At 43.7% G+C, this 27,108-nt stretch overlaps 2 protein-coding genes across 2 annotated transcripts in view; both read left to right on the forward strand.

The window, feature by feature from the left end:
* LOC115147873 (zinc finger protein GLIS2) overlaps positions 1-13,090 on the forward strand; it is a gene marked incomplete at its 3' end in the record, with an annotated part of 27,249 nt that extends 14,159 nt beyond the window's left edge. The window contains exons 2-7 of the mRNA XM_029690138.1: positions 7,338-7,511; positions 8,314-8,501; positions 9,503-9,688; positions 10,124-10,257; positions 11,039-11,157; positions 12,531-13,090. Coding sequence (XP_029545998.1) covers positions 7,343-7,511; positions 8,314-8,501; positions 9,503-9,688; positions 10,124-10,257; positions 11,039-11,157; positions 12,531-13,090 — 1,356 coding nt within the window. The remainder of the gene's footprint in view (positions 1-7,337; positions 7,512-8,313; positions 8,502-9,502; positions 9,689-10,123; positions 10,258-11,038; positions 11,158-12,530) is intronic.
* Positions 13,091-16,272: 3,182 nt separating this feature from the next.
* On the forward strand, positions 16,273-27,075 carry LOC115147404 (beta-1,3-galactosyltransferase 2). Its single transcript, XM_029689640.1, has 4 exons — positions 16,273-16,528; positions 24,708-25,218; positions 25,381-25,587; positions 25,819-27,075. The coding sequence occupies exons 1-4, from the start codon at positions 16,497-16,499 to the stop codon at positions 26,215-26,217; spliced, it is 1,149 nt and encodes a 382-aa protein (XP_029545500.1). The 5' UTR covers positions 16,273-16,496; the 3' UTR covers positions 26,218-27,075.
* Positions 27,076-27,108: the final 33 nt, after the last annotated feature.

A 27,108-nucleotide genomic window follows, 5' to 3' on the forward strand; every position in this document is an offset into this window, starting at 1 on the left:
TCTCTTCTCTCTATCCTCTCTCGTACTTCTGTTTCTCTCTCTCTCTCTCTTCTCTCTTCTCTGATCTTCTATGTCTCTCTTCCTCTGGCTCTCTCTCTCTCTTTCTCTCTTCTCTCTCTCTAGAGCTCTTCTTCTCCTCTGGTCTTTCTCCTCTCTCTCTCCTCTTCCTCTGGACTCTCTCCACTCTCATTCTCTACTATGTCATCTCTCTTCTCGCCTCTCTCTGGCTTATTCTCTCTCTCTCTCTCTCTGGCTCTCTCTCGCTCTCTCTCTCTCTCTCTCTCTCTGGCTCTCTCTCTCTCTCTCTCTCTGGCTCTCTCTCACTCTCTCTCTCTCTCTCTCGCTCTCTCTCTCTCTCTCTGGCTCTCTCTCACTCTCTCTCACTCGCTCTCTCTGTCAATTCTTCTCCATACATTTGTTACAGTGAGCATCATAAGTATTCACATTTCACATTTTGTTGCGCGACAAAGTGGGACTGAAATGAATTTCATTGTGATAGTTTCATGTAATTGATATGCACAAAATATTCCATTATGTCAAAGTGAAAAGAAGATTCTACAAATGTTAACATTAATGAAAACAAAATAACTCAAATATAGTTGTTTCGAAAGTATTCACCCCTTTTGTTTAGACAAGCCTAAATGAGTTCAAGAGTAAAATTTGGCTTAAGAAAGTTCCTCAGTCAAGTATTGAATTTCAAGCACAGATTCAACTACATAGACATTTTTGAAAGCCTCATAAAGGGCAGTGATTGGTAGATGGGTAACAATAGCAAATAAGACATTGGATATCTCTTTAAGTATGGTCAACTGAATCATTATGCTGAGGGTGATGTATTAAACCACCCAGACACAAGAAAGATACAGTCGTCTTTCTGAACTGAGCTGCAGGACAGGAAGGAACCTGCTCAGGGGATGTCACCAGGAGGCCACTGGGGATTTTAAAACATCTATAGAGTTCAATGGCTGTAAAGGTGGAAAACTGAAGATGGATCAACAACATTGTCGTTACTACGTCCTTACAAGGCTTTATGCAATACCATTGCAACATTATATGCATGTATACAGGCTTGGTTTGTAGACACAGAGAGAAAGTGCATATGCTGTTGCATAATGGCTTATAATGACATGGAGGGATGGAGAAATTTGACGAGAGAGAGGGACGAAGAGGAAGAAATGGAAGAATATAACTTTTACAGAAAGTCAGAACAGACATAACTAACAAACGTATGAAGACATTCCCTAAAAAAACGAAATGAAAGAGAATAAATAGTCTTATGACAAACAGCAGGAGAGACATAGACAGAGTGTGGACGAAGTAAAGGAGTAGAGAATAGTAGAGAAAAAAACAAGAAAAAGGGAGTTTATGAGAAAAGGGGAGTGAGGGAATGGAGAGAGAGAGAGAGGAAAGGAGGGAGAGAAGCAGTGAAAGAGGGCAAGAGAGAGGCGTTAGGGGGGTATGATAGAGTTGAGAGTTAAGGCAAACCACAGGAAGGGAGGGAGGGATAGAAGGAGTGAAAAAGGGCAAGAGAGAGGCGTTAGGGGGGTATGATAGAGTTGAGAGTTAAGGCAAACCACAGGAAGGGAGGGAGGGATAGAAGGAGTGAAAAAGGGCAAGAGAGAGGCGTTAGGGGGGTATGATAGAGTTGAGAGTTAAGGCAAACCACAGGAAGGGAGGGAGGGATAGAAGGAGTGAAAAAGGGCAAGAGAGAGGCGTTAGGGGATATGATACAACTGAGGATTTGGAGAAGAAATTAAGCCACAGGAAAAAGAAAGAGACAGAGAAGGAGGGAGAGAAGAAAAAGGGAGTGAGAGAGGAGTGAAAGAGGGCAAGGGAGAGGCTTTAAGGGGGTACGATACATAGGAAAGGAACGCCAAAGGAAGGAGAGAAAGAAGAAGGGAGGGAGAGAGAAGGAGTGAAAGAGGGCAAGGGAGAGGCTTTAAGGGGGTACGATACATAGGAAAGGAACGCCAAAGGAAGGAGAGAAAGAAGAAGGGAGGGAGAGAGAAGGAGTGAAAGAGGGCAAGGGAGAGGCTTTAAGGGGGTACGATACATAGGAAAGGAACGCCAAAGGAAGGAGAGAAAGAAGAAGGGAGGGAGAGAGAAGGAGTGAAAGAGGGCAAGGGAGAGGCTTTAAGGGGGTACGATACATAGGAAAGGAACGCCAAAGGAAGGAGAGAAAGAAGAAGGGAGGGAGAGAGAAGGAGTGAAAGAGGGCAAGGGAGAGGCGTGTACGGAGGAGGGAGAGGCCAGCTCAGGGCGCCGTGGAAACGAAGGTTTCCTGTCTGAGGAGGAAAGAATCTCTCATCTCAGGGTGTGTGATACACCACTGTGTGTGTGTGTGTGTGTGTGTGTGTGTGTGTGTGTGTGTGTGTGTGTGTGTGTGTGTGACATACTGTACTCTGGAGCTAAGGGGTATAGAGGGGGGTCTGCTGAGACTGCCTGTGGTGCAGTGTGTATGTGTTGGGTGGCGGGGGATCAGTAAGGGGGCCTGGGCATTCTGCCCAAAGGGAGGTCAGTGAGGAAAAGAGTGAGAGGAAGGGGGAGCCGTGTGTGTGTGTGTGTGTGTGTGTGTGTGTGTGTGTGTGTGTGTGTGTGCATACATATGGTGGCGTATGTCCATGCCTCAACAATACTCTGAATAGCAGTGTGTGTGAGAAGTTAGGGAGGTTCTTATGGAATGCAGAGCCACTGTGGTGAGTTGGCACGCAGTGAGAAGTGTGTGTGTACTGTATGTCTACTGTGTGTGTGTGTAACTAACTGTAACACTGACTTCATTGTGGTGAGGAGTCTGTTCTATATTACTGTATATTGGAGATATTTTCTGTATTATATAATTGCAGTGTATATCCCAACAGGTTTACACTTATTCCAGTTCAGTGGGTTTACTGTAAAAGTGTGTTAATATCACAGAGTAGACTTTACGGCTCTAACAGCCCTGTTACCCTTCGTTGACATTAATGTGTAGCTGATAAGGGAAGCTTTAATGAAAGAGGTCAGTAGATGAAAATGCTGCCTTTGTGAATAAATAAATGAAACCGTGTGTGTGTGTGTGGTGTGTGTGTGTGTGTGTGGTGTCTTGTGGTGTGTGTGGTGTGTGGGGTGGTGTGTGTGTGTGTGTGGTGTGTGTGTGTGTGTGTGTGTGGTGTGTGTATTGTTTTGAAGCTGGCTGCAGCTGGTGTAGTATAGTAAGGTCTCCCTCCTCAGCACCTGAACTAACTGTTACTGACCTCTACACACTGATGTCATTGACAGATCCGTGTTAGACTCTGATCACATAGTTACTCACATAAATCTGGAGTCAGGATTTGACGCTCACTAAGGAGTTCACTGGGTCAAAGCTTTTTTGCTGACTCTGGAAAGGGGGGGGGGGGCTGCGTATGTGTGCGCATATGCAAGTGTGTACGTACACATTTGTGTGTGTGCGAGTGCAATGCATACTGTGTGTATGCGTGCGTTCGTACACTATGTGTGTGTGCATACAGTGTGAGTGTGTGTGTGTGTATGGGGCATCTTAAGTGAGCGTTTGGTTGACAGGTCAGACGTGTACTCTTCGCAGCGTGCTGTGAGACTGGGTGGAACTTCCTCTAGTCTTCCACTAGCGTTTAGCAGCCCTAACAGACGTGTTGTTCTCTCTCACAGAACCACTGTACTCTACAGGGAGTTGCTGACGTGTGTGTGTCTGAGCATATGAGAAAATGGGACAGTGTGTGTGTGTTGGTGTGTGTGTTTGTGTAATTGCTCATTTACCAGAGGAATAGGATGAAAGACAGAGAGATAGCAAGTGGGCTTGTTGAGACAAGTGTGAGTGGGTGTATGTGTAGACTTTAGTGTAGATGGGAGTGTAGAGGGGAGTGTGGAGGGGAGGTTAGAGGGAAGTGTAGATGTGTGTCGAACATGGGAGGCCCAAGGGAGACATAATTATCTCATTCAGACACACACCACACTGTCCCAGTCTGTTTCTCTATGGGAGGTAGAGGGGGACAAAGGCTTCTCTGAGAGAAGCAGAGAGGAGCTTCTACAAAGAGCAGCTGACCCCATCCCATGGCTCAGTGAGGAAGTGTATGGGGCGAACAAACACATACTCTGCCCTGTACTCATCCCCCCACTCATCCAGCCCCTCACCCTCCCTATATCCAGCCCCTCACCCTCCCTTATCCAGCCCTTCACCCTCCCTATATCCAGCCCCTCACCCTCCCTTATCCAGCCCCTCACCCTCCCTATTTCCAGCCCCTCACCCTCCCTTATCCAGCCCCTCACCCTCCCTTATCCAGCCCCTCACCCTCCCCATATCCAGCCCCTCACCCTCCCTTATCCAGCCCCTCACCCTCCCTATATCCAGCCCCTCACCCTCCCTTATCCAGCCCCTCACCCTCCCCATATCCAGCCCCTCACCCTCCCTTATCCAGCCCCTCACCCTCCCTATAACTAGCTCTTCACTTCATCTAACTGTTCTGATATTTGACAAAAGGCACTGTTGATCAAGATGTTTGTGTGGCTGTCACATCCTTGATGAAGTGTGTGTGTGTGTGTGTGTGTGTCTTTGTTATGGTTACGAACATTGTTTTGTGTCTTGCGTAATAAAATGTTAAAATACTTTAATTTGCTGTAGTGTTTTTACATCCGTGTCTTAAGCCCATGTGTGTGTGTGTGTGTGTGTGTGTGTAAAGGCCTCTGTGTGTGTGTGTGTGTGTGTGTAACATGATGTTCATGTGTACTAGGGTTTTTGTTATGTGTGTAACAAATATGTGTGTACAATAGCTCTTGTGTGTGTGCAACATTTGCATGTGTGTGTGTGTGTGTGTGTGTGTGTGTGTGTGTGTAACATGATGTGTTGTAAAGGCCTCTGTGCGTGTGTGTAGAATGATGTGTGTGTAACGTGTGTGAAAGCTCTTGTTGCGTGTGAGAAAGTTGCTTCTGAACAAACCCAGTCCCACCCAGTTGATGGAAATATGCACAGAGAGCCATGTCTCAATGCTACAGTTAATTGCCTGTGGCTACTGAGGAAAAGCAGTTTGGATCTGGGTCACGCTATTGTATTCATGCCCAGTAACATACCATCATTTAGCTATAGGATTACCATCCCATAATACTTAGCTATAGGATTACCATACCTTAATATTAAACAATCAGATTACCATACCATGCTATAATATTTAGCTATTGTTATTGTAAGGGAGGCAAAGTCAGGTGCAGGAGAATAGCGTGTAGTAACAGGCGCACTTTTATTCCATTCCAAAAACAACAGCACAGAATATAATAAACGTGCCCAAAACACGGAACATGAACAAAATACAGGCACGTGGTAAATACCCACATAACATACAACAATATCACACAAAGACATGGAGGGGAACAGAGGACTAAATACATGCAGTGGGATTAGGGAATGAAAACCAGGGGTGTATGGAACAAGACAAAACCAATGGAAAAATTGAAAATGGAGCGGCGATAGCTAGAAAGCTGGTGACGTCGATCGCTGAACGCCGCCCGAACAAGGAGAGGAGCCGACTTTGGCGGAAGTCGTGACAGCTATAGGATTAATATACCATAATACTTAGATATATGATTACCATACCATACCATAATATTTAGCTATAGGATTACCATACCATAATACTTAGATATATGATTACCATACCATAATACGTAGATATATGATTACCATACCATGCTATAATATTTAGCTATAGGATTACCATACCATAATACTTAGATATATGATTACCATACCATAATACGTAGATATATGATTACCATACCATGCTATAATATTTAGCTATATGATTACCATACTATACCATAATAATTAGCAATAGCATAGGATAACCATACCATACCATCATATTTAGCTATTGGATTGCCATACCATAATACTTAGCTGTAGGATAACCATACCATACCATAATACTTAGCTGTAGGATAACCATACCATACCATAATACTTAGCTGTAGGATAGGATAACCATACCATACCATAATACTTAGCTATAGGATTACCATACCATACCATAATATTTAGCTATAGGATTACATACCATAATATTTAGCTATAGGATTACCATACCATACCATAATATTTAGCTATAGGATTACCATACCATACCATAATATTTAGCTATAGGATTACATACCATAATATTTAGCTATAGGATTACCATACCATAATACTTAGCTATAGGATTACGATACCATAATATTTAGCTATATGATTACCATACCATAATACTTAGCTATAGGATTACGATACCATAATATTTAGCAATAGGATTACCATACCATAATATTTAGCTCTAGGATTACCATACCATACCATAATATTTAGCTATATGATTACCATACCATAATATTTATCTATATGATTACCATACCATAATATTTAGCAATAGGATTACCATACCATAATATTTAGCTCTAGGATTACCATACCATACCATAATATTTAGCTATATTATTACCATACCATTCCATAATATTTAGCTATATGATTACCATACCATAATATTTAGCTATATGGTTACCATACATACCATAATATTTAGCTATATGATTACCATACCATAATATTTATCTATATGATTACCATACCATCATATTTAGCTATAGGATTACTATACCATAATACTTAGCTATAGGATAGGATTACCATACCATACCATAATATTTAGCTATAGGATTACTATACTATCCACTCCATTCAGATCTACAGAATTACAGAAATGGGGCTATTGGGATTTATTTGAAGTTGGATAAAATATAGAAAAATTGACCCAAGAGTTGTTGCTGATCAGCTGATCTGACTGGGGAGTAGTTAAAGGAAAGACCAGAGTTGTTCCCGATCAGCTGATCTGACTGGGGAGTAGTTAAAGGAAAGACCAGAGTTGTTCCCGATCAGCTGATCTGACTGGGGAGTAGTTAAAGGAAAGACCAGAGTTGTTCCTGATCAGCTAATCTGACTGGGGAGTAGTTAAAGGAAAGACCAGAGTTGTTCCTGATCAGCTGATCTGACTGGGGAGTAGTTAAAGGAAAGACCAGAGTTGTTCCTGATCAGCTGATCTGACTGGGGAGTAGTTAAAGGAAAGACCAGAGTTGTTCCTGATCAGCTGATCTGACTGGGGAGTAGTTAAAGGAAAGACCAGAGTTGTTCCTGATCAGCTGATCTGACTGGGGAGTAGTTAAAGGAAAGACCAGAGTTATTCCTAGTCATGTCAGATGGTTAGAAAAACTCCTGTCCTACTAGTGGAAATGTGATTGTTTGTTATTCTTTGATTGGTCATGGCCTTCACTAACGAGCATTATGATTGTCCCTTCTCTACTGGTGGGTGGGAATACTATAGTTGCCATGGTGTCATTGGACGAGCCTCTGGACCTGAAGCTTCCACAGGCCAGTGGGAGGGTCAGGTTGGGAAAGAGGGCGTGTTCGGCCTCCATCTGCGCCCCCCTCAGTGCCACACGACAACGTCTGCTACGTAACCTACCGATGACCTACCCCTCACCACCTCCCTCTCCAGGTAAACACACACACTCTCACTCTCACTCTCTCTCTCTCTCTCTCTCTCTCTCTCTCTCTCACACACACACACAAATCCCTCTATTCATTTCTCGTTGTCTTAGAGGCCAGTGAGTCCATGTGTGTGTCCCAAGTGGCACCGTATTCCCTTTACAGTGCACTTGGCCCATATGGCTCTGGTTAAAAGTAGTACACTATGTAGGGAAAGGTACCATTTGGGACATGGAATACGTCTCAAATCAATATCATGCTCCTCTCATTACCCGCTGTTGTATACACTTTAAATGTTGTTATGGAGTGTGAGTGTGTCATTATGGACAGCAGAGTGGCACTGCAGACTGCAGCTGTGCTAACCAATGACAGCCTCGCTAACCAACGATAGCCTCGCTAACCAATGACAGTCTCGCTAACCAACGATAGCCTCGCTAACCAATGACAGCCTCGCTAACCAACGATAGCCTCGCTAACCAATGACAGCCTCGCTAACCAATGACAGCCTCGCTAACCAACGATAGCCTCGCTAACCAATGACAGCCTCGCTAACCAACGATAGCCTCGCTAACCAATGACAGCCTCGCTAACCAATGACAGCCTCGCTAACCAACGACAGCCTCGCTAAACAACGACAGCCACGCTAACCAAAGATAGCCTTGCTAACCAATGCTATGTAAGTGGTGTCAGTCTGTGTGTCTTTGTGAGAGACTGAGAGTGAGTGAGTGAGTGAGTGAGTGTGTGTGTGTGTGCTGCTCATATGTACTATACATGGCTCTCGTGTGTGACCTCACCCCAACTCCCCCCACCAGGTACCCCCCTGTACCACCAGGAGAGGGCAGGTTCCTGCACCCCCCCTGCCATGGACCTGAGTCTCTCCCCCTCCTTCCGACACGCACCCTCCCCCTCCTCCCGCCATGCACCCTCCCCCTCTGCCTCCCCCTCCTCACCCCTGGACTACCCACCCAGCTGCAGCCCAGCCACACCCATCTACTCCAGGGTAAGTCAGCGTGTTTGCGTGCCACAGGAGGTTGGTGGAACCTTCATTAGGGAGGACGGACTCATGGTAATGACTGGAGCGCAGTAAGTGGAATGGTATGAAATACATCAAACATGTAGTTTCCATGTGTTTGATACCATTCCATGTACTCCTTTCCAGACATTATTATGAGCCGTCCTCCCCTCAGCAGTCTCCACTGGTGCGTGTGTGTGACAGGGAGGAAGAAGTTGCCCCTAGCTACAGATCTAGGATCTGCTTATACAACTCCTCCCAAGCATAACATAGTCAGGGGAATAACTCAAAACTGATCTTAGGTCAGTATGTGTAGGGGCAACTTGATCCTACTCTGAGTCAAACCAATGTGCAATGATGGGTGGGGTGACAGCCGGGTGAGCCTGTATGTAATAAACATGGGCCTGTATTCACAAAGCCACTCAGAGTAGGAGACTCTAACTTATTCATTATGATTTAAAAGGCAGAATTGATCCTAGATGAACACTCCTACACTGAGACGCTTTGTGAATACGGCCCGTGGTGTGAGAAACATTTGAAACAATTTCATGGTGACAGTTTTACTTAACACATAACTATTTTGTGTCTGAAGGGAAAAAAGATTGAGTAGGAGAGAAGAGAGTTCTCTCTATAGAGCTTCTTAGTATAGAGGTTCATTATAGGGAGTGTGAGTGTGAATGTGTGTGTCTACGTGTGGCAGGCAGTCTGGTCAGAATGTGGGATAGTTGATTAGTGAATACACTCCACACATAGTGGACAGAAGTGAATTAAATCTGTAGTGAATCTAATTTGCCAGCATGCTGTCTGCACACAGTCATACTGTGGTTCTCACTTAATCAGATTTAAAACAGGACTGGAGGGGTAACAGACAGACAGACAGACAGACAGACAGACAGACTGTGGCCTCAGTTGACACACTCTCATCATTATTCTCCCCTCTCACTCCCTCCTCCCACTTCTCTCTCTCTCTCTCTCTCTCTCTCACTCAGGAAGCAGCTCTCCCTCGTTACCTGGAAGGCGGTGCTTCTCCGCAGGGCTTCCAGATCTTCCTGCCAATCGGGACCACAGGGGGCGGGTTCAACCTGCCCTCCTCCATGTTCATTGGTCAACCCGGGGAGAAGCGGGCGTCACCCGATCCCTCATCGGACGAGCAGCTGGCCTGCCGTTGGATGAAGGTATGCGATTGACAGGTGGTACGGAGAGGGGGTGTGTGTGTGTGGACTGGATAGAGTACCCTGGGGTGCATTCAGAATCGTAATGTTGCAAAACTCTTCGCAACAGTTTACTGTTTATACCTGTATTTGCTTTGTAGTCACACACTCATAATGTTCCCGACAAATGTACATCCATCCATCGATTCATAACACATTACTATCTGAATTGCACTGCGATAACTGTCAGCATGTACTTCAAATGTGTGGAAGTATGAGTATGACTTTTTCATATACAGCATATATCATATGCTCAGCTCCAGTTCACTTACCTGAAATGCTCTAGTCTAAATGGACTCCTTCCCATTTCTCCCTCTCGCTCTCTCTCTCTCTCTCTCTCTCTCTCTCATTCCCTTTCTCTCTCTATCCCTCATCCCTCCCTCTCTCTCTGCTCTTTAGTGCCACCTGCTGTTTGACTCGTTACAGGAACTGGTGGATCACATCAATGACTACCATGTCAAACCTGAAAAGGATTCTGGGTACTGCTGCCACTGGGAGGGCTGTGCCCGCAACGGGAGGGGATTTAACGCCAGGTAGGAGAGGCTTATTCTTCAGCGTGCAGGTATGAGGGTCTCTGATCTTCAGATATGAAGGTGCCCCTAATCAGATTTAAAAGTGTATAAAAAGAAAATCTGACTCTTGTTTAACAAATTACTATAAATACATACGCTAAGTGTACCAAACATTAGGAACACCTGCTCTTTCTATGACAGACTGACCAGGTGAATCCCAGTGAAAGCTACGATCCCTTATTGATGTCACCTGTTAAATCCACTTCAATCAGTGTCGATGAAGGGGAGGAGACAGGTTGAATATGGATTTTTAAGCCTTGAGACATGGATTGTGTATGTGTGGCATTCAGAGAGTGAATGGGCAAGACAAAATATTTAAGTGCCTTTGAACGGGGTATGGTAGTAGGTGCCAGGCGCACCAGTTTGAGTGCGTCAAGAACTGCAACGCTGCTGGTATTTTCACGCTCAACAGTTTCCCGTGTGTATCAAGAATGGTCCACCAACCAAAGGAAATTCAGTCAACTTGACACAACTGTAGGAAGCATTGGAGTCAACATGGGCCAGCATCCCTGTGGAACGCTTTTGACACCTTGCAGAGTCCATTCCCCGACAAATTGAGGCTGTTCTGAGGACAAAATAAAAGGGTGGGGGTGTGCAACTCAATATTAAGAAGGTGTTCTTAATGTTTTGTACACTCAAGTGTATATTCACCACTTATATATGTGTGTAAAGCTTTGTTCACTCTGTGTGTGTGTGTGTGTGTGTGTGTGTGTGTGTGTGTGTGTGTGTGTATTCCCCCCAGGTACAAGATGTTGATCCACATCAGGACTCACACCAATGAGAAGCCTCACCACTGTCCCACCTGCAACAAGAGCTTTTCTCGCCTGGAGAACCTCAAGATACACACACGCTCACACACAGGTCAGTACACACGCTCACACACAGGTCAGTACACACGCTCACACACAGGTCAGTACACACGCTCACACACAGGTCAGTACACACGCTCACACACAGGTCAGTACACACGCTCACACACACACACAGGTCAGTACACACGCTCACACACAGGTCAGTACACACGCTCACACACAGGTCAGTACACACGCTCACACACAGGTCAGTACACACGCTCACACACAGGTCAGTACACACACACACACACACACACACACACAGGTCAGTACACACACAGGTCAGTACACACACAGGTCAGTACACACACACACACACAGGTCAGTACACACACACACAGGTCAGTACACACACACACAGGTCAGTACACACACAGGTCAGTTCACACACACACACACACACACACACACACACACACACACACACACACACACACACACACACACACACACACACACACAGAGGTCAGTACACACACACACACACACACACAACACACAGAGGTCAGTACACACACACACACACAGATCAGTACACACACACACACACACACACACAGAGGTCAGTACACACACACACACACAGAGGTCAGTACACACACACACACAGAGGTCAGTACACACACACACACAGAGGTCAGTACACACACACACACAGAGGTCAGTACACACACACACTCACACAGGTCAGTACACACACACACACAGGTCAGTGTACACACACACACACACAGGTCAGCACACACACACACACACACACACACACACGTCAGTACACACACACACACACGTCAGTACACACACACACACACACACACACACAGGTCAGTACACACACACACAGGTCAGTACACACACACACACACACACAGGTCAGTACACACACACACAGGTCAGTACACACACACACACACAGGTCAGTACACACACACACAGGTCAGTACACACACACACACACACACACACACACACACAGGTCAGTACACACACACACACAGGTCAGTACACACACACACACACAGGTCAGTTTGATTATTTTTGCTAAAGAACAGCTGTTTATTTCCCCTCTAAAGGCTGTCTCGCGGGGTTAGGAAACCGCGGGGGTAAGAGTCCGCTGTGCTGTTATGTCTCTTTGTCAGAACCTCTCTGTGTTTTTTTATTGTGGTTGTGGGGTACTTCGGGTCAGATTAAAGGCATGCGTACATGTCGCACACACACAGGCATATAATCTTTAATGCATGCATACCGTCATTCAAAGATGCTTTTCTGGCATACCTGTCCAAGAAGAAATGCTAACACCATATGCATTCCACAATCTGAAGATCTGTCAGTTGACAAGAAATTTCACATCCATCCTTCTCTCGTCTTTCCCTCTCCCAGGAGAGAAGCCGTACATCTGTCCATACGAGGGCTGCAGCAAGCGCTACTCCAACTCCAGCGACCGCTTCAAGCACACGCGCACCCACTACGTCGACAAGCCATACTACTGCAAGATGGCTGGCTGCCTTAAACGCTACACCGACCCCAGCTCCCTCCGCAAACACATCAAGGCCCACGGACACTTCGTCGCGACCCAGGAACAGGCCTCCTCGGCCGGGCTCGGGGTGTTCCTCAAAGGGGGTGGTCTCCACGGAGGTAACGGTAGAGGGGTCTCCGAGATGGGCTATGTTGGCGGGGCCCATATTATCATCCCAGGAGGGGCCGCCGTGGCTTCTCTCCTAGGGGGCCACCATCTAGGGGCCTCGCTGCCCCTCTCGGCCATGTGTGGCCCCCTGGATCTCAGCGGACTAGGTCACCCTGGAGCCTCCTTGTTCTCACTATGTAGGGGAGGTGGGGGATTGGGTTGGTGTGATTCCTCCCTGCTCCCCTTTGGACTCTCGACTGCATCCGTGTTTGGGTTGGCTTCCATGGGTCTGGGGCGGCTAGGGAGAGGGGAGAGCAGGAGGGAGGGGGAGGAGGAGGACGGGTGTGAAGAGGAGAGGGAGGATGAGGTATTGAATTTGTCTGCGGGAGGGTACGGAGGGACGGGGGCGGGTCGTGACCTCCCCTCCTGGGTGGTGATTCAATCCCCTGGGGCGCTGGTGCTCAAACCAGCCGTTGTCAGCTAGGGCCAGGGTGTGTGTGTGCTCAGCTTGGGACACGTGCTCACACGCCTGTTGCTACGATCAAGGGACAGGGTGTGTGTGTAAGTTTATGTGTGTGTGTTTGTGCCTAAACGATGCCTCGGAGCTGAAAGTTGGTGTGTGTGTGTGGAGGGGGGAGGGTTAAGTGCTTTACAAAAGCTACCGTGGGGGTGAAAGGTAATTCTCCTTTTCAGACATAAAAAACCCCAGATCATTTCAACACAAAACAGTAACAGCAGGCTGAAGAAAACAACAAGAACACTATGGAAATGTACCTCAAACATTCCCTATGGACTTTTCCAATGGACTTTTCCCAATGGACATCCCTAATTGACATTCCCAATTGATTTGTGTGGCAACGCAGTTGGATTTATGTAATCACCATTATGATGTAAAGAAGAAGCAGCTGTTATTGAGAGAATTGAGGTAATAATGCTCCTGTATGTTTTGTTAGTCATCATTTGTATGCGGCACAGACCCTATCTATGGACTATAACTGATAACAGCTACTGTTCGTCTGGATAGTCACTATAACAGTGGGTTTTATATCAGTGTCTTTACCTATTATGGCCACCAGGGGGAGGTAGAGAGCCAGGTAAATTCTGTCTAATCTTTCTAGCCTCACATCAGAACTGAATTGTTCTGTGTGGAAGTTGTCTGTAGCCACAGATCTTGGGTCAGCTTACCATCCTTAACCATTAGAAAATGCAAAACTGACCTTAGATCAGTGTCTAGGGCCAACTTTATTCTTCTTCCTCCCCCTCTACTCAGTCTGTAGACTCACAACAACAAACAGCCTTTTAAATCCCCTGTAGGGGATAGGCTCCCAAGGTTACAAGATAGTCAGTGGACATCTGTGGTACACACTACAGAGCAAACACAGTCTTGTTGAAGCATGTTGGATGTCAAACTACATTCTACATGCGTCTATGGGGTGGATTCTAACTTCCACTTTAGTCAAACATTGATGACAATGGGAGACTAAGTTAAAATGTAACTGGAAGTTTAGGATTCGCCTTTGTTTTTTAACGTTTTTTACACAGGCAGGGTTAGGGGTAGCCTTCACTCATGTTACCCAGTTACCCTGGGGTCCTCTGAGCTAAGAATGTGGTATTTAGTTCCATTGTCATTTGACTGCCACCTGCATAGTTGTAAGGTTGGTTGCCAGGGCGACAGAGGTGTGGTTTGGCTAAGAAAGGCTATGATATTTCACTGACAATGACGCGCACCCACCTCTACCCTCAACCAATCGACTTGACCTGCAGTGGCTTCACACACCTAGGCTACATCTGAAATGACACCCTATCCCCTGTATAGTATTCCCTAAAAGGTAAAAGGGAATAGGGTGCCATTTCAGTCGCACATCTCATGTTTTATGACTGACGATCAAATTCAATGATGTTGAATGAATTAAGTTTAAAATAACCTATATCTTGTATGTTTTTCCCCCACAAATGGATCAAATCTTGTGAGGTCCCAACAGCAAACAGCCTTTAAAATCTTCTGTAGGGAATAGGCTCCTGAAGTTACAAGGTAATAAGTGGAAAAGTTTGTATAGGTATGACATCTGTGTCTTTTCATCACTTCTGCAAACAAGTAAAACAAGTTTCATTTGTCCTTCTGGTTAAGACGAGACGTTTCTGTGGAATGTTGAAGTTGTTCCTCTCTCTACCGCAACTAACAACAACTATCTTATTTCGCCACTTGGTGACAATGAGTGTGTCCCAAATGGCACCCTGTTCCCTATGTAGTGTGCTACTTTTGACCAGAGCCCTGGGAACAGGTTGCCATCTGGGGTGCATACAAAGACAAGGATCCTATATCAGGATCTACAAACCCGACGATGACGCATTAACCCTTTGTGCGACAGACATTTGTCAATACAGCCGACAAACCTCAAAGTATTATTTGCTCATAGCTTATCCAACCCAAGGCAGGGGATTGTTATTTGATCTGCACACCTTACCTGGCATCCAGTATTATTGGCCAAGTTAGGGATTTCTATTTGATCCAGGTTTTATTGATTAGATAAGTAGACCCAATGTAAACAGAAGTGTGTACATAACTGTGTAGTACTTGTAATAGCTTCATTATTTGTATTTATTCACAGACAAATTACACAAAATAATACTTAGTCGTTGTTGTAAGTAGAATGTAACAATGTGCAACTCCACCATGCCAGTTGAATTTAAATGTAGTTACAAACCAGGAACTGTACGGTTGATTGGAGAAACACAAGACTTCAGGTTCCCATATTGAAGTAACACAGAAAGTACAAATAGGACAGAGGTGAATTTACATATGAAGTCTACACATGCGCAAAGGGTTAACGTTAGACTATGGCCTACCTATTGCAGGCCAGCATCTGATATCATTTCTTATCCTCGTTTGCACATTAAGATTTTCAATTATTATTCTGTATTTTTTTATGTTTCCAAGTGCCTTGTATGTATGTATGTATCATAAGTGAAATATACCGAAAATACACACAGCACATTCAATGAAGTACAGGTACATGTAATGCAAATGTATAAATATAGGTATTTTTTCCAAAGGGTCAACGCTTTCATGACTGACTGTTTAAAGAGTTGACAAAAGGTGTGATTGGTGACATCATAGCTTTGTGTGCTTTCAGTTTTTTACGAGGACTGTTAAACGGGAAATGTCATTAATGACGTTGACGTGACGTCAATAAACAAAGATGAACAAATTAAGTGGCATTGTTGTATCACCTGTGTGTGTGTGTGTGTGTGTGTGTGTGTGTGTGTGTGTAGGCCTACTGTCTGCAATCCAGTGTAAGAAAGAAAGATATTTCCCCTTAGCCTGACAACGTCCAAAGTCAACAAAACCATAACACTTTACAACACCGAAGCAGGCTGGCTCTCTCTCTCTCACAGACACACACACAACCCCCCCACCTCCCACACACACACTTGTTTCCTCATCTCTCCTCCTCTGTCCTTCCCCTGTCACACACTCGCCCTTCCCTGTAGGCTACAGAACACCTGTGAAGGTACACCAACTCCAGCATAGACCCAATGACGTATGAGGCTCAGAGCCCACTGGAGTGTGTTCTACTGGATAGACCTGAAACACAGGGGAGGGAAGTGCTGGGATTGTCCTGGGGTTGGTCGTACACACCCACAGCAGGGGTGTTCTTTTCTTCACCAGTCACTGCCACAAGGATCCTTGTTTTTTCTGAGGAGGGCAACTGGCTGCACTCATGGAGAAACAAGAAGGAAATGGATGTATACGGTAAGCAAGCACAGCCAATGACATCTTTCTGCTCTTCTCAGGATAAACTAACTAACGTACAATCAACCAGTGCTAGATAATAGGGTCCAGTTTTACAGCGCTTTACAGTATCCAGTTACTAACTAGATCAACTACATGTTACTTCTAGATAATAGGGTCCAGTTTTACAGCGCTTTACAGTATCCAGTTACTAACTAGATGAACTACATGTTACTTCTAGATAATAGGGTCCAGTTTTACAGCGCTTTACAGTATCCAGTTACTAACTAGATCAACTACATGTTACTTCTAGATAATAGGGTCCAGTTTTACAGCGCTTTACAGTATCCAGTTACTAACTAGATCAACTACATGTTACTTCTAGATAATAGGGTCCAGTTTTACAGCGCTTTACAGTATCCAGTTACTAACTAGATCAACTACATGTTACTTCTAGATAATAGGGTCCAGTTTTACAGTAAATGTCCCAAATTGTATGTACATGGTAGGTACAAAAGGTAAGAGGAACATATATGTGCACTTCTCATTGCTTACTCAATCAATCCCATTGATTTCTAAAGCCATTTTTACATTGGCTGTAAAAAAAAAGAGTGCTTTAAAGTAACCAGTTACTAACTAGATCAACTACGTCATACTTCTGTATGTATGTACATGTTAGTAGAGTAGACGCAGTGTCTACTCTAGAACCGAAGCCATAGATTTGAATAGGGTAACATTTCCATAGAATATGTTGATATCAGGCCATTTCTATTGGCCCTAGTCATAAATAGAATGTTTGGCGTTCTCTGAGAAGATTGTCCCAATCTACCCTAAAAGGAGAAGAATACATAGCTGAAGAATGTATGTAATGATGTGGAAAATGTGCAGGTATATACTTAATTTTATATACTTATTATGTACTTACTGAAATACATGAAATTAGCTGTACAGCTTATTAAAGATGGCATCTTTGCCCAGATTGTATTTATAAAGCTATTTTTACAGCAGTAGGTGTCACAAAGTGCCTTGACAGTAACATGGTCAGTCACTTCAAAGAAGCAAAAATATGCAAATAAGTCCAAATCAAATCAAAAGTTATTTGTCACATGCGCCGAATACAACAGGTGTAGACCTTACCGTGAAATGCTTACTTACAAGCCCTTAACCAACAATGCGGTTATAAGAAAATAGAGTTAAGAAAATATTTACTAAATAAACTAAAGTTTAAAAAAGTTTTAAAAAATAGTATATATATATATAATAACAATAATGACGCTATATACAGGGGGTACCGTTTCCGAGTCAAGTAGAAGACTACGGTAAAATGCACTGTATTTTTCAAAATAAGAGAAGGTGGGGTTTGAATAACGTATAGCGTAGCCAAAAACACCGCAAGAATAGTTTTACTTTGAGTTAAATGTAAATACAGCATTTTGGGATTTTCTGATCAATACATGTTTTATTTTGAGTGCAGACAGCAAACAACCTTTTAAGTAGACTGACAGGAAAGGATCGTGCGGAAATAGAAACCCAACATAGATCAAATCTGCTTCTCCTTCACGGTGAAAGCATGCTTCTCTTTCATCTGATCAGATATGAACACAGTTCCCCTTATGACACTGATGAAGCCCTGTTAGGTGAAAACTAAAGATGGAATACATTTTAATTTACTTCACAGTAGATACAGAGTGGGAACCTTCCTCATGTTCCTATTCATAACGAATTACTGATTTGGTCTTAAAAGTAGGCTATGTCAATAATCTATACCTACATGTACGCTGGGTTATTCCCTTTTTCATTCCCTGACTTTAGGCAGGTTTCCATTGACCCAGGTTTATTCGACAAAAGCAATCTTGCTAAAAAAAATCATTGCGACATGGCAGATGGCATATCACAGGAGGTTGGTGGCACCTTAATTGGGGAGGACAGGCTCGTGGTAATGCCTGGAGCGGAATGAGTAGAATAGCATCAAACACATAGTTAGATGTCATTCCATTGGCTCTGTTTCAGCCCTCATTATGAGCCGTCCTCCCCTCAGCAGCCTCCACTGTGGCAGATATAGGAGAAACTTTCTAAAGATCGACAACATTGTTATCAGTTTGACAGCAGTGGATTTTTCTTTTGTCGAACTTTCTTTATTGCAACAATTGATTACTTTTCAACTATAAAAGTAATGTTTCTTTGCAGGACAATGATTGTCCTGACTTTCCATGGCACGGCCCGTGGCGATACCTGCTGCCCCATATACATAGACATGGAATCACTGGTCACTTATTTAAAAAAATATTTTTTATTTATTTAACTAGACAAGTCAGTTAAGAACAAATTCTTATTCACAATAATGGCCTACCAAAAGGCGGGGAAGGGGGCTGGGATAATATATATATATATATATATATATATATATATCGGACAAAACACACATCATGACACTACTGACAACCCTTTCGTACGCCATGTCATTGTATGGGAGAATCTTAATTGCTTTGACTCCTCGTGTCCTTTCTCCTCGCTTCCTTTTCAAAACCCATTGGATGAGAAGGTCAGAGGTCCCGCCACCCTGACTTTCTCCACCAATGGCTTTTGAGAACGAGGCGTGGCGAGAGGCGGTGAGTCAAGGTCATGCAAATATATTTATGCCTAACCCATCCTCTAAAACAGCGTTTCCCAACTCTGGTCCTCCAGTACTCTCTCCAGGACACAGTTTCATTGTAGCCCTGATCAAACACACCTCGCTCAACTGAATGAGGGTTTGATGACTAGTTGACAAGTTGAATCAGGTGTGCTTGTCCAGGGCTACAATCAGAATGTGTGCTGTTGAAGAACTGGAGGAACAGGGTTGGGAACCACTGCTCTAGAAGACCAGCTATATTCTAAGGAATGGTAGAGCCAAGCAACCTAAGCAAATATAGTTTTATGAATGACAGACGAGACATTTATATATTACTATTTTGACAGGTTCTAATGTACGGAAGAGTATCAAATCAAATAGTTTTTTTCACGTGCTTCGTAAACAACAGGTGTAGACTAACAGTGAAATGCTGACTTACGGCCCTTCCCAACAATGCAGAGAGAACATTTTAGAAATTATACAAATAATAATAACACCAGGAATAAATACACAATGAGTAAGGATAACTTGGCTATAGGGTACCAGTACCAAGTTGATGTTCCGGGTTTACGAGGTAATTTAGATATGAACATATTGGATAAGGTGACTAGGCAACAGGATAGATATCAAACAGTAGCAGCAGTGTATTTGATGAGGCAAAAGAGTTAGTGCTAAAAGGGTCAATGCAGATAGTCTGGGTAGTTATTTGGTTAACTACACTACATGGCCACAAGTATGTGGACACCCCTTCAAATGAGTGGATTCGGGCTCTTTTAGCCACATCCGTTGCTGACAGGTGTAAAAAAAGTAGCACCCTGCCATGCAATCTCCATAGACAAACATTGACAGTACAATGGCCCATACTCAAGGGCTCAGTGACTTTCAAGGTGGCAGCGTCACAGGATGCTTGCTACCTTTTCAACTTGTCAGTTCGTCAAATTTCGGCCCTGGTAGAGCTGCCCCGGTCAACTGTAAGTGCTGTTATTGTCAAATGGAAAAGTCTAGGAGCAACAATGGCTCAGCCACGAAGTGGTAGGCCACACAAGCTTACAGAACGGGACCGGCGAGTGCTGAAGCGCATAGTGGATGAAAATCATCTGTCTTCGGTTGCAACACTCACTACCGAATTCCAAACTGCCTCTGGAAGCAACATCAGCACAATAACGGTTCGTAGTGAACTTCATGAAATGGGTTTTCATGGCCGAGCTACCGCACACAAGCCTAAGATCACCATGCACAATGCCAAGCATCGGCTGGAGTTGTGTAAAGCTTGCTGCCATTGGCGGAGTGATGAATCGCGCTTCACCATCTGGCAGTCCGACGGACGAATCTGGGTTTGGTAAATGCCAGGAGAACACTACCTGCCCCAATGCATAGTGCCAACTGTAAAGTTTGGTGGAGGAGGAATAGTGGTCTGGGGCTGTTTTTCATGGTTCGGGCTAGGCCCCTTAGTTCCAGTGAAGGGAAATTGTAATGCTACAGCATACAGTGACATTCTATATGATTCTGTGCCTTCCCAGAAGAGTGGAGAAGGTTATAGCAGCAAAGGGGGGACCAACTCCATATAAATGTCCATGGTTTTGGAATGAGATGTTCGAGGAGCAGGTGTCCACATACTTTTGGTCATGTAGTGTATTTCATCCAAGTCCTTGTGGTGAGATACACACTGTAGGAAGAGACAGTTGAGTTGTGTGTGTAGCAGTCTTATGGCTTGGGGGTAGAACCTGTTCAGGGTCCTTCGGTTTCAGACTTGGTGCATCAGTACCGCTTGCAGTGAGAACAGTCTATTTTAACAGAATAGTACTCAGTGGCTGGAGTCTTTGACAATTTGTAGGGCCTTCCTCTGTCACCGCCTGAAATAGAGGTCCTGGACGGCAGGGAGCTCTGCCCCAGTGATGTACAGGGCCGGACGCACTACCTACCCTCTGTTGGGCCTTAGGGCCAAGTGAATATAAAAAATAAATAAATAAATGGTGATGGGGAGTGGTACTTGGATTTTTTTTTTCACGGATAGTACTTTAAAACTTGAAATACTTCAAGAATAAAGTTGAAATATATATTTTTTTAGAATAAAGTCAAAATACAGTTTTGAGAATAAAGTGGTTATCTTTCGAGAATAGATTGGCAATCTTTCAGAATAAAGTGGCAATCTTTCGAGAATAGAGTGGCAATCTTTCGAGAATAAAGTGGCAATATTCGAGCATAAAGGCGTGGTTATATTTCAAAATTAAAGTATATATTGGGTTATTAATTGCATGCCTCCCTGGCTCCCTGTTGCTGTATGCGCCACAGTTGAAATGCCTGAGTTAGATGACTGGTGAAACTATACTTTAGAACTGGCTTTAGTAACAAGGAAATCCTTGCTCTTTTAGCACATAATAACCAAATGATTAATAACTATTAAGACCTGGAAGAGGTTGTGCCACAGATTGACTGTTTCCAGAAGGAGGAATCACACGGACTTGGATGAGGTATTTTATCCAAGTCCATGTGGGGACGGGCGGGTTGTGTGTTCATTGCAGATGTGCGTGTGTGTGTGAGTGTGTGTTTGCAGGTGTGTGTGTGTGTGTGTGTGTGTGTGTGTGTGTGTGTGTGTGTGTGTGTGTGTGTATGTATGTATGTGTGGGCGGTAAAAGGTTTTGGCCAAAACAAACAAATGGCCATCAATCTAATGATCTAATACACTCGTTGAAACAGGCGTCACTGCACGCTACTACTTATCAATCTAATAACTCGCACGCACACAGTCACACCACGTTTTTCCCTGGCAATTTCAGACTATAAGCATACACTCATCTAACGGCCATGGTGTGTTATGAGCACAAACAAAACACTATCTTGGCACTGTCACTGAATGCAAAGAGAACTGTGATTGAGTCCCTGTCCGTCTGCCCTCAGAATTTGCTTCGACGTTCTGCAGCCCATTTTGCAGCCCATTATAAACCTATAGCGGCCCACTCGATGGAGTACCCTAACCTGTAGGCTAATCGTGCGTTACAGTGGGCAAGTGAAAGTAAATTATAGGCCTATCCAACGGCTGCGGGAGGCATGAACCATGAAGGATGGGTTTTACACAAGTGTCTGTAGGAGGAGAAGCAACTCATTGGCCACTCCTGCACGCGCAAACCAGCTCATCTGAGGCACTGTTTGAATATATTCAAGGAATGGATTCTCCCTTTTTTTAAATAGTCATTGATCTAAATATAGGCCTATTAGATAAACGATGATAGGCTATATGCTATAAAGAAATAATCACTGATCTGACATGACTTGGATGGTAGCCTTGGGTTTCCATCGGTCCTTCCCTACAGGGACCCGCAGTCCTTCTCCACGCAACCCGTGACCTACATTCACAAGATAATTAACGTAGGCATATGAGGCTGTATTATTGAAAGTGTAGCCTACATAAAACATCCATGCCATTGCGTACAAATGTGCAAATTAACCTTTCGTTTCAACATATAGGATGCTGGCCAAGCTGTTATTCTCTAAAGTATAGTATGCACGGTGTTGGCATACGCATGGGATTGAGGACAACTTTATAGCGAATTTGAAGGGAACCATGACAGGGACTGATGCATGCACCTCTGTCTCTTCGCGGTCTGACTTGGCGATACCGTTTTGTGTTCACACACTCTCTACCTATGTACTGTATGTAACCACACGGACTTGTGTGGTTCCTCCTGAAAAGAAGGAGGAACCAGGTCCTAATACTTAAAACAATATGGTTATTATGTGCTGAAGGAGAAAGGATTTCGTTGTTACTAAAGCCAATTCTAAAGTATACTTTCACCAGGCATCTAACTCAGGTAGTATTTCAACAGTGACGCGCACAGCAACAGGGAGTCAGGGAGGCATGCAGAACCTCTACGGGCCACGGGGGCAGTATTGAGAATTTTGAAAAAAATATGTGCCCATTTTTAACTGCCTCCTACACCAACTCAGAAGCTAGGATATGCATATTATTAACACATTCGGATAGAAAACACTCTGAATTTTCTAAAACAGTTTGAATGGTGTCTGTAAGTATAACAAAACTCATATTGCAGGCAAAAACCTGTGAAAAATAGATTTAAAAAAATGAGAATTTTGTGACTGTACTATTTAGTGTCATTGTTTTAAAGATACCATAGTGAGAAAGGATTCAGTTCGCAACTCCTACTGCTTCCACTAGATGTCAACGATCTTTAGAAAGTTGTTGGAAGCATCTGTCATGAATACAGACCGAATTAGAAAGCTTACAAGTTGACACGTCATCACTTCATTTTTTGCGCCTGCGCATGAATCTGAGAAGAGTGTCTTTGTCATAATCGTTTATTCTAGACACTTGATAGGTTGTGTGAAAATATTACTGATGTTTACTGATGTTTCACGTTAAAAATGGACCAACAGATTAATGCTAAACAACGTTTGACATGTTTGAACAAACATAAATAGATTATTTACTAGGTTTTTTTTAGCTTTTCGGCGTGACTTTACACTGCCCACCTCATTTTGTGGGAGCCTACTGAACGCTAACTATTTGGACATAAATTATGAACTTTGTCAAAAGAAACCACATTTGTTCTGGACCTGGGATCTCTGGCAGCGCCTTCTGATGGAGATAATCAAAGGTAAGGGGATATTTAGAATGTTATTATCGATATTAGATGATGCTAATGCTAACGGTTTAGCTTAGCTTATAGCTTAGCTTATGTTGTTAGCATAGTACCCAGTTTATAGCAAAATGTGATTTCCCAGTAAAGTTATTTTGAGATCTGGCCATTCGGTAGCAATTACGAGATGATAATATATTATTCTTTGAATGACAATATTATAATTTACCAATGTTTTCGAATAGTAATTCCGTGATTTGTAATGCTGGATTCACTGGGAGCATTCGAGCCGAAAAAAATTCTGAATTTCACCGCGACTGTAAATGCTGTTTTTGGATATAAATATGAACTTGATGGAACTAAAAATGCATGTATTGTCTAACATAATGTCCTATGAGTGTCATCTGATGCAGATTGTCAAAGGTAAGTGCATAATTCTAGCTAGTTTTCTGTCTGTTGATGCCCTTCTTTGAATTGGCTAAACATTACACGCAGCTATTGTCAATGTACTCTCCTCACATAACCTAACTTTATGCATTCTCTGTAAAGCCTCTGAAAATCGGACAGCGTGGTTAGATTTAGGAGATATATCTTTCAAATGGAGGAAAATAGTTGATTATTTGATTATTTGAAATGATTACTCTTGCAGTTTTGAATTCCCCGCCATGGTCACATGACAATGAATCCCAATACCGGGATAAGATCCTGCCCCTGGCCTCAACAGGTTTTAACCACATCCCCTATATAAATATAAATATAACTGCGACTTTATTCTCAAAATGTCAACTTTATACCAAAAATGTTGACTTTATTCTCGAAACTACATTTTTATTTTTGTCTCGAAATATTAACACTTTATTCTCGAAATCATCAAAACCCACCACCCATCGCCGTTTATTAAATGTTTATCTTCACTTGGCCGAATACTCTTCCATACTGATGAGAGCATGTTGATCTACCAATCTAACCTCTATTTTCTTCTTCTCCCATTTAGTCAAGTTGTGGTCGAGAGCCCTGTACGCCCACTGCGGTCTCTGGTGCGGCCGTGTTTCATCTTCCTCCTCTTCCTGTCCACGTTCATCGTGATCATCCTCTTAGGTTTTCCTGACAGCTCCTTCCAGACAGACTGGTGGAAAAACCTATCACTGTACACATACTACCGTAGATGGACCAACCCCGACCGCCCCCTTGGACCATCCCCAACCACCATTCCCCCAACCACAGTACCAGCCACTCCCTCAACCACCATACGTCCGCTAACAACCAATCACTACCACTTAGGCTACCCTCGTAACTACCACTTCATCGTAGACGAACCGGACAAGTGTAATACCCAGACCCCGTTCCTGGTGCTGATAGTCCCCGTGGCGCCCGGTAACCTGGCCGCCCGGGATGCCATCCGCAGGACGTGGGGTAATGAGACCCTGGTGCAGGGGAAGAAGGTACAGACGCTATTCATGCTCGGACTTCCTGGAGGACCAAACGCTCAGGAGCTGCAGGAGAAGGTTGGTCTTGATTGTTTCAGCTTTTTTTAGTGTTGTGTTTATTTTTTTTAAAGTGTGTTGGGGTTGTTAATATTTAAATAGAGTTTGATTTGATTTTGATTTGAGCTAACCTAACTTTGACTTTGACTCAACTTTGTCTTGACTCTTGACTTTGATTTGAAGGTGAACCAGGAGAGCCAAGTGCATCATGATCTACTCCAGAGCAACTTCCTGGACTCCTACCTCAACCTCACCATTAAGACCATGGTGATTATGGACTGGCTGGCCACCCACTGCACCAATGCCACCTACGCCATGAAGATCGACTCAGACATGTTCCTCAACGTAGAGAACCTGATGACTATGTTGCTGAGACCGGACGTCCCCAAGGTGAACTTTATTTGTATTTTATTCAACCCAACCTCCACCTCGTTGGGGGACAGCTTTATTACTATAACTGTCTGTCTGTCTGTCTGTCTGTCTGTCTGTCTGTCTGTCTGTCTGTCTGTCTGTCTGTCTGTCTGTCTGTCTGATTTACTAAGTTACAGTTTATTCTTTTTTTCACCTTCTAAATCTTTAATAATTCTATACAAAGATTAAATTCCTTTCCTATTTCCCAAGATGAACTACCTGACGGGGATGCTGATGTGGGATCGACCGGTCATCCGGAACCCCAACTCCAAATGGTATGTTCCGGTAGAGATGTTAGCCGACAACCGCTACCCGACCTACACCCTTGGTATGGGATACGTCTTCTCCAACGACCTGCCGGTGAGGTTCGTGGAGGTATCCAAGGACATCAAGCTTTTTAATATAGAAGACGCCTATGTTGGCGCCTGTATGAAGAAACTGGGCCTCTCGCCCACAAACTCACCAGATCCTTGGCAATGGAAGGCCTATCTCGGCAAGTACAATCGCTGTGAATTTTCCAAAGTCATCACCTATATTTTGAGCCGCTCGTCCCAGATAGTGGACTACTGGATGGACCTGAAGAAGACACCTGGTTCACCCTGTCCCTAGACACTAATCTAGTGTCCATTTTGTATTTTTCATCTAAGTCTTTAGGTTTCCAAACAGATATATATACACCTGTATATATTGATGAAAAAACATTGCTGTAGGTCTGCCACCTTCCACCTCAGATGCGGAAGGCTGACCTTCGGCGGATGTGGTGGATTGAGACGCAGCCCATCCAATAAAACAGATATCTCTAGCTTAAACAGACAGATTCTGATGGGAATTTTTTTATTATGCTTATTCAAAGGCACTTAACCCTAATTTCTTCAATGTTGATAATGACTGACCTTGGCTGTAACCCCATTCTCAGGGGGAGTTGAGATATGCAAAAAACACATTTTAATTTCAAACGTGTATAAAACACACTTTTAGACGTGTGAACCAGGACAAATATAAGCACCCACTGGCTCCTGGAGCACCTTGTTAGGACTCAATTACCCATAATGACATTGGGTAGGGTAGGAAATAAAGATGGGTGGTGGTGGTGGGTCTGGTCGGGATGATGAAGTTAGGTCATTGAGTAGTTCTGAACTTGCAATGGCTGTCGGAATGTGATATCTTTCTTTCAAAGTCTTAATTCACAATGGTGGAACATACTTTGCAAAGGGATCTTTTGAGATTTTGGGATTCCGAATCTCAGGAATTTGTCTCTGCTCACACGAGATTTGTCTCTGTGTTACATGATCATCTGTCTGCCAAATTCCATTCTGTTGTGACACCATTCGGGAGACGGTGTTCTAGAAACCAGTTGGGTAACCTGTAAGAAACACCGGTGAGAACCAAAAGCCATTCATTATGAATGATTCAGTCTCTACCTCTCAAAAACAATTTAAAGGAAGATTATTCTGTACATTAAAAAAATAGTTTTGTCAAGATGTATTTGCCTAGTGAATT

This window comes from Salmo trutta, chromosome 14, assembly GCF_901001165.1.
Source record: "Salmo trutta chromosome 14, fSalTru1.1, whole genome shotgun sequence".
Taxonomy (NCBI): domain Eukaryota; kingdom Metazoa; phylum Chordata; class Actinopteri; order Salmoniformes; family Salmonidae; genus Salmo; species Salmo trutta.